Here is an 8,731-nt window from a genome sequence, read left to right on the forward strand (position 1 = left end):
ATATAGTCAACATAGTCAATTCTGAAGAAATGATAGAGATCTCAAATAATACTTTTGATAAGGAGATTCTGAGTGCTGGTGTATGACTAGTTAGACCGGTAAATAGATGAGAATAACTTAATGTATTAAAAATACGTATTTACAGTATTGGATTTATGACGTACTGACGTACAACTGTGTAATCGGCATAAAGTCAGGCGATGACGACTATATAATAATCTACACTACTCATAATGAATAAATCAACTAGAAAATTGATTTTTGTTTGCACGATGAGCCAGCATAGTCTTCTTACAGATCGCTCAAATCGGAATCACATCTGATTAAAATTATGGATGGGGGTATGCATTATCGGAAGACTGATCTGAAATGGTTCCACTGTTGCTTTTGTTATACGCAGTGAGCAATGCCAAGTTTGCTGCAACATTTAATGCAGGTTACGATCTCTGCTATCTTTTGAAATTCCTACAGGAATTTGTATATTCCACTAGGCAGCCCGCATAGCGTAGCTAACATATAAACACATCACTAGTCAACCATGGGCAAAATTTTGTGCAAAATATAATATATTGATACAGAAAAAAAATAGACAAAGGAGAATTGTTTCCCAACTGATTCTTCGTACTTATTGTTTTGCAAAGTCCAAAGCAACGTGAATGTGCGTGAATGGGATTAAAAGGCATGGATTCCGCGAGCGTAAGTAAAAAATAAAATCAGTACGTGTACTTGAACAAAATTACTGCATAATCACACTCAAGATTGAATTCTTACTCATATGCTAATTACGTCTATATTTTTTGAAGTCACGTTAATTGTCGGGAATCGTGCGTGAGTGTTGAGCGTCTCCTATTTTCGATTCGTGAATGTGATGAATGTCTCTAGGACATATATTTAAGGAGATGTGGCCAAACTAAGTTTTTCGTATAAAAATTAAAATTGTTTGGATATTTCAATCGAAATTTTGACTTTTTGGGGGAGGTAACGAATTAACCTCGTTTTTGGCTCTACGGCGCATATTTAAGGAGATATGGCCAAAATAAGTTTTTTCATATAAAAATTTGGATTTTTTGAGGATTTCCCCTGAAATTTTGATTTTTTGGGGGTGGCCACGAATTAACCTGGTCTTGACTCTAGGACGCATATTTAAGGAGATATGGCCAAAATAAGATTTTCATAAAAATTTGATTTGTTTTAGGATTTCTATCGAAATTTACATGTTTTGGGGGTGGTCACGAATTAACCCTCTTTTTGGCTCTACGATGCATATTTAAAGAGATATGGTCACAGACAGTTTTTTATATAAAAATTTGTTTTTTTTTAGGATTCGATCGAAGTTTTGATTTTTGGGCATGGTCACGTAACCTGCTTTTGGCTCTACGACGCATATTTAAGGAGATATGGCCAAAATAATTTTTTTCATATAAAAATTTAGATTTTTGAGGATTTCCCCTGAAATTTTGATTTTTTGGGGGTGGTCACGAATTAATCTGGTCTTGACTCTAGGACGCATATTTAAAGAGATATGACCAAAATAAGTTTTTCATAAACAAATTTGAATTTTTTTAGGATTCGATCGAAGTTTTGATTTTTTGGTGGTGGTCACGTAACCTGCTTTTGGCTTTACGACGAATATTTAAGGAGATATGGCCAAAATAAGTTTTTTCATGTAAAAATTTGGATTTTTTGAGAATTTCCCCTGAAATTTTGATTTTTTGGGGGTGGTCACGAATTAACCTGGTCTTGACTCCAGGACGTATATTTAAAGAGATATGGCCAAAATAAGTTTTTCATATACAAATTTAGATTTTTTGAGGATTTCCCCCGAAAATTTTGAGTTTTTAGGGGTGGTCATGAATTAACCTGGTCTTGACTATGAAGAATAGGTAACGAGATATGGCCAAAATAAGTTTTTTCATATAAAAATTTTAATTTTTTAGATTTTTTCGAAGTTTTGATTTTTTGGGGGTAGTCACGTAACCTGCTTTTGGATCTAAGACGCATATTTAAGGAGATATGGCCAAAATAAGTTTTTTCATATAAAAATTTTGATTTTTTGAGGATTTCCCCTGAAATTTTGATTTTTTGGGGGTGGTCACGAATTAACCTGGTCTTGACTCTAGGACGCATATTTAAAGAGATATGGCCAAAATAAGTTTTTTCATATAAAAATTTTAATTTTTTTAGATTCGTTCGAATTTTTGATTTTTTTGGGGGGGTCTATGACACATATTTTAGAAGATATGGCCAAAATACGTTGTTCATATAAAAATTTGGATTTTCATCAAAATTTTGAGTTCCTCGCATTTACATTTTCCCATTACACCAACAAGCTCTTCGTAACTAATCTTCGTCCAATGAGTTGTAGAAATTCGCAGTTCCAGTTCACTGCGTTCTTTGGAACTACATTAGTAGCACTCAATAATTCTAAACTCGGGTGAAAAATATGCCTTCAGTTCATTCCAAAAGTCAAACCTTGAGATCAGTCTATATGGGTTCTGAATCTAATTATGTTCCGATATGATCTAATCATTGTACCAGTACTAAATAGTGTAAAGAACCATCACGCGCTGAAGATTTTTGCCATATAGTATTTTAGCATTTAAAATAATCTCCCATAAATAATGCAAATTTATTTCTTCCTTAATTTCAATAGTGTGCTTTATCCTTATTAAAATAAACAAGTATATACAGCAGGTTCGGCCGCGCCGAATCCTTTGAAATTTCAGGGGGGTTTAATGACAGATCAAGAAGAACAGTTCAACCAGTACACTTCCCGAAGATAAATTTAAAGATTTTACCTATGAAGACTATATCAGATTCTGGATTTATAAGAACCATTTTTGTTTGAGTTTTGGAAGAATCATTAACTTCTCTTGTAAGTGTGCAAGAAAATTATAAAATAACGTCTTGATTTGAAATCTTAAATCTGTAGATTTTCAACCGGGAATTAAAATCTGGAAATTTTACATTAAGTTTCAAACAATTTTCATGATCAGTGCGACTTCTATACCTCCTAGAAGTGAAATTGGTCCATATGGAGGCTTTACCAAATGGACCGATAAAAACTAAATCCGATACAGAATATTTACAATTTCAGGCAAATCGGATAAACACTACGGTTTGTATAAACCCAAGGAGTTAAATCGGGAGATCGTTCTTATGGGGGCTATACTACAACATAAACCGATACTGACAGTTTTCGGCACACCACTTTATGGTCCGAAATATCTCTAGATTTCCAATTTCAGGCAAATTGGATAGAAACTTCAGATTCTGGAAGCCCAAGAAGTAAAATCGGGAGATCGGTCTAAGGGGGCTATACCGAAACATGAACCGATACTCACCATTTTTGGCACACCTCTTTATGGTCCGGAAGTATCTCCAGATTTCCAATTTCTGGCAAATTGGATAAAAACTACGGTTTCTATAAGCCCAAAAAGTAAAATCGGAAGATCGGTCTATATGGGGGCTATAGCAAAACATGGACCGATACTCACCATTTTCGGCACACTTCTTTATGATCCTAAAATACCTCTAGATTTCCAATTTCAAGTAAATTGGATAAAAACTACGGTTTCTATAAAATCAAGACCCCAAATCGGGAGTTCGGTTTATATGGGGACCATACCAAATCATGGACCGATACTCACCATTTTTGGCATACCTCTCTATGGTCCGAAAATATCTCTAGATTTCCAATTTCTGGCAAATTGGATAAAAACTACGGTTTCTATAAGCCCAAGAAGTAAAATCGGAAGATCGGTCTATATGGGGACTATAGCAAAACAAGGACCGATACTCACCATTTTCGAACTTGACCTGCATGCAGACAAAAGACGAGTTTGTGAAAAATTTCAGCACGATTTCTTCATTATTGAAGACTGCAGCGTGATTACAACAGACAGACAGCCAGACGGACAGACGGACATGGTTATAACGTCTTAGAATTTCTCCCTGTTCAAGGATATATAACAGGTTGGCTGATAAGTCCCCAGTCTGACACATAAATGGGGTTGCTAGTATTAAATGCATATTATTTTTATATAGTACCAACCTTCAAATGATTCGTGTCAAAATTTGACGTCTGTAAGCAACTTTTGTTATTGTGAAAAAATGGAAAAAAAGGAATTTCGTGTTTTGATAAAATACTGTTTTCTGAAGGGAAAAAATACGGTGAAAGCAAAAACTTGGCTTGTTAATGAGTTTCCGGACTCTGCCCCAGGGAAATCAACAATAATTGATTGGTATGCAAAATTCAAGCGTGGTGAAATGAGCACGGAGGACGGTGAACGCAGTGGACGCCCGAAAGAGGTGGTTACCGGCGAAAACATCAAAAAAATCCACAAAATGATTTTGAATGACCGTAAAATGAAGTTGATCGAGATAGCAGATGCCTTAAAGATATTAAAGGAACGTGTTGGTCATATCATTCATCAATATTTGGATATGCGCAAGCTCTGTGCAAAATGGGTGCCGCGTGACAATGGATGAAACATGGCTCCATCACTACACTCCTGAGTCCAATCGACAGTCGGCTGAGTGGACAGCGACCGGTGAACCGTCCCCGAAGCGTGGAAAGACTCAAAAGTCCGCTGGCAAAGTAATGGCCTCTGTTTTTTGGGATACGCATGGAATAATTTTTATCGATTATCTTGAGAAGGGAAAAACCATCAACAGTGACTATTATATGGTGTTATTGGAGCGTTTTAAGGTCGAAATCGCGGCAAAACGGCCCCATATGAAGAAGAAAAAAGTGTTGTTCCACCAAGACAACGCACCGTGCCACAAGTCATTGAGAACGATGGCAAAAATTCATGAATTGGGCTTCGAATTGCTTCCCCACCCACCGTATTCTCCAGATCTGGCCTCCAGCAACTTTTTCTTGTTCTCAGACCTCAAAAGGATGCTCGCAGGGAAAAAATTTGGCTGCAATTAAGAGGTGATCGCCGAAACTGAGGCCTATTTTGAGGCAAAACCGAAGGAGTACAACCAAAATGGTATCAAAAAATTGGAAGGTCGTTATAATCGTTGTATGGCTATTGAAGGGAACTATGTTGAATAATAAAAACGAATTTTGACAACAAAAATGTGTTTTTCTTTGTTAGACCGGGGACTTATCAGCCAATTTGTTATACTTTATATAGTCGGAAATCGATATTTCGATGTGTTACAAACGGAATGACAAACTTATTATACCCCCATCACCATTCTATGGTGGTGGGTATAAAAACCCAAAATTCCAATATATATTTCATGAATTTGTTGGTTTACGGTTTTCTTTAAAAGTATTGAAATAAAAAATAACACAAATTTCAAAGTAATAATTTAAAATTACTACACATTAGTTGATATTTTATTTAATCTCTTTCTCTTGATTCAATAGTATTACAGATAAATTCCCTCACACAACATTCTGGATAAGATGCTGTAGCATTCAATTGTTTTCCCAAAACACAGCCTTCTGGGGGACCTACAGCACCACAGCTGTAAAACAATATGAAAATTAAAATAAATTATATAGTAAAATACATAAAACTCAAATAAAATCGAACAAAACCGACTATAGGTACACGAAGAGAAGGAATATGATCACACCAAACAAGTTCCAAGGGCACCATGTTACTTTTTCACGGGGAACATGTAACATTTTGCACAATTTTTTGTCTTCAAACACGAAATTAATTAATACAATTAATTTTTTCTGAAAATTCTTCAATCTAGAAATTTCAAGACGATGTTAAGAAGTTTTAAGATACCCTGCTATCGTCAACCCGTTACATCAACCCAGGTGATGATAGTCTTTAGTAGAATCTTGTACGCAATTTAAGGTGTAGGGTACATAAGATTTGACCTAGCCGAACTTTCGTTCATATATACTTCTCTTCTGGATATGGAATCTATGTCGAAGTCTGAACCGGAATGTCAGACGAACGTACTGTAAGTTCTAGATCACCTCATGAAGTCATACTACTTGTATAAGAGTAGGGTCGAGCATCAATATGTCTCGTAGGCATGCCCTGACCACATTGTGGTTCAGGGTATACAAATACCAATTATTACTCACCTATGGCCAATTAGTAATGAATTCTCATAGCACAATAAACGAATGCATTTATTTTGATGTTGAACAATATCTCCCGCTGATAAAATTAAATTTAAATCTTTCATTACACATTTGCCCAGGTAATCTAAACATGACAAATATTAGGACAAATATTATTAAAGCAAATTTTTAAAGTTTTATATCACCTTCGTCTCTATAATATCCACGAAAAACTGCTGCATTGTTCAGTAAGAGGTAAGTAAATAAAATATTGATTAGAATAAGCCACCTCATTATATGTTTCAGTCACAAGCGACAGGTTACTACTGAAATATATTTGATATTTCATTTGAAGCAAAAAAACAAACCCGTTTGTCTTAATCAGCAAAAAGTAATGAGAGAAGTGGATCTTTTTCGTACAGAAGGTGTGTCGTTATTAACGATTGGCCTACCGACTATTTATATTCCATACTATGGAATATATGAGTATTAATTTTAATCGACATCCGGAAACTTATAAATAGTAAGTGTGTTCTGATACGGCTTAAATATTAGCTCTTTCCAATATTCAATCAAATATGTTTATCAATTAATTGAATAATCAAGACCAAATTGTCATCTAGAGGTATATTGTCATTGCCAATATAGAGCTAGGAACTCCACTACTGTGCTAACTATACACAACCTACGAAGATTTGTGACCAAAGAGCGATTTAAACCCGTCTGATGTTATAATAATTATGCAAGAGAGAGATTCTAATAGGTTCGACAGGATGACAGAGAGAGTGACACATGACTGGAAAAGACCTAGAGCCCGTTTAAAACAGACCTATCATTAGAAAAACTAAGAAAATCCCACATAGTGAACAGAGTTCTTTCGGGTACCAATTTCTGATAAGGTTATGTACTTAGGAGTAACTTCAGAAGTAAACCGGTTTGGAAATGCTACATGAAAGACATGGTTGAGAAGGCCTGTACATATTGAACACTAGGAAAATGAGTGAAATGGAGTCTGAATCCAAATATGACATAATTCTGGAATACTCCAACGAGTCTAAAGGGCTTATTGCCTTGGCATTGTCGGAGTAATGAAGTCCACGGCGTCGCAGCCAATGGTTAGCATACCCACTTTGTATATAAAAAGGAGGTCCCTTGTTATTGAGCTAAACATAGAAACGGGCATCAATCATTGATAGGAAATAAGTTTATCGCGTAAAGGTTCCGAATTTATAACAAGTATATACGGTCGTTAGTTCGGCCAGGCCGAATCTTATGTACCCTCCAACATGGATTGCGTAGAAACTTCTACGAAAAACTGTCATCCACAATTGAATTACTTGGGTTGTGGTATCTTAAACCTTCTTAACATCGTTTTCTAAATTGTGAGTTAGTCCATACGTGGTATATGTTATATTAGACAAAAAAGGTATGTATAGGTAAGTCTACAAATAATTACGAATCGATATGGACTTTTGCACGGTACGTAGAGAGCCAGAATTGAAATTTGGGGGTCGCTTATATGGGGGCTATATACAATTATGAACTTGATAGGGACCAATTTTTTGTGATTGGGGATCGATTTATCTGAGGGCTATATATAACTATAGTCCGATATGGACCTAGTTAGGCTTGGTTGGTAACGGCCATATACTAGCACAATGTACCAAATTTCAACTGACTCGGATCAAATTTGCCCCTCCAAGTGGCTCCAAAACCAAATATCGGGATCGGTTTATATGGGGCCTATATATGATTATGGACTGATATCGACAACTTTTGGCATGGTTGTTAAACATCATATACTACCACCACGTACCAAATTTCAACCAGATCGGATGAATTTTGCTTCTCCAAAAGGCACCAGATGTCAAATCTGGGGATCGGTTTATATGGGAGCTATATATAATTATGGACTGATATGCACCAATTCCTGCATGGTTGTTGGATACCATATACTAACATCACGTACCAAATTTCAACCGAATCGGATGAATTTTGGTCTTCCAAGAGGCTCCGGAGGTCAAATCTGGTGATCGGTTTATATGGGGTCTATATATAATTATGCGCTGATGTGGACCAATGTTAGCATAGTTGTTAGAGACCATATACTAACACCATGTACCAAATTTCAGCCGGATCGGATGAAATTTTCTTCTCTTAGAAGCTCCGCAAGCTAAATCTGGGGATCGGTTTATATTGGGGCTATATATAATTATGGACCGATGTGGACCAATTTTTGCATTGTCATTAGAGACCATATACTAACAACATGTACCAAATTTCAGCCGGATCGGATGAAATTTGCTTCTCTAGAGGATCCGCAAGCCAAATCGGGGGATCGGTTTATATGGGGGCTATATATAATTATTGGCCGATGTGGACCAATTTTTGCATAGTTGTTAGAGACCATATACTAACACTATGTACAAAATTTCAGCCGGATCGAATGAAATTTTCTTCTCTTAGAAGCTCCGCAAGCCAAATCTGGGGATCGGTTTATATGGGGGCTATATATAATTATGGACCGATGTGGGCCAATTTTTGCATGGTTGTTAAGGACCGTATACTAACACCATGTACCAAATTTCAGCCGGATCGGTAGAAATTTGCTTCTCTTAGAGGACCTGCAAGCCAAATTTGAGGGTCCGTTTATATGGGAGCTATACGTAAAAGTGGACCGATATGGCC

The 8,731-nt window shown here is 36.2% G+C and overlaps 1 protein-coding gene across 1 annotated transcript; it reads right to left on the bottom strand.

Moving 5' to 3' along the window:
• Positions 1-5,310: 5,310 nt before the first annotated feature.
• On the bottom strand, positions 5,311-6,421 carry LOC142239032 (uncharacterized). Its single transcript, XM_075310796.1, has 3 exons — positions 6,250-6,421; positions 6,065-6,188; positions 5,311-5,484 (listed from the first exon to the last, which is right to left on the bottom strand). The coding sequence occupies exons 1-3, from the start codon at positions 6,335-6,337 to the stop codon at positions 5,358-5,360; spliced, it is 339 nt and encodes a 112-aa protein (XP_075166911.1). The 5' UTR covers positions 6,338-6,421; the 3' UTR covers positions 5,311-5,357.
• Positions 6,422-8,731: the final 2,310 nt, after the last annotated feature.

The sequence above is a fragment of the Haematobia irritans genome, chromosome 5 (assembly GCF_050003625.1).
Source record: "Haematobia irritans isolate KBUSLIRL chromosome 5, ASM5000362v1, whole genome shotgun sequence".
NCBI lineage: Eukaryota > Metazoa > Arthropoda > Insecta > Diptera > Muscidae > Haematobia > Haematobia irritans.

Coding starts and splice junctions, on each gene's coding strand:
- LOC142239032 (XM_075310796.1), bottom strand. CDS start 6,337: ATGAGGTGGCTTATTCTAATCAATATTTTATTTACTTACCTCTTACTG. Junction 6,189..6,249: donor TGGATATTATAGAGACGAAG/GTGATATAAAAC, acceptor TGTCATGTTTAG/ATTACCTGGGCAAATGTGTA. Junction 5,485..6,064: donor TCATTACTAATTGGCCATAG/GTGAGTAATAAT, acceptor ATTGTTTTACAG/CTGTGGTGCTGTAGGTCCCC.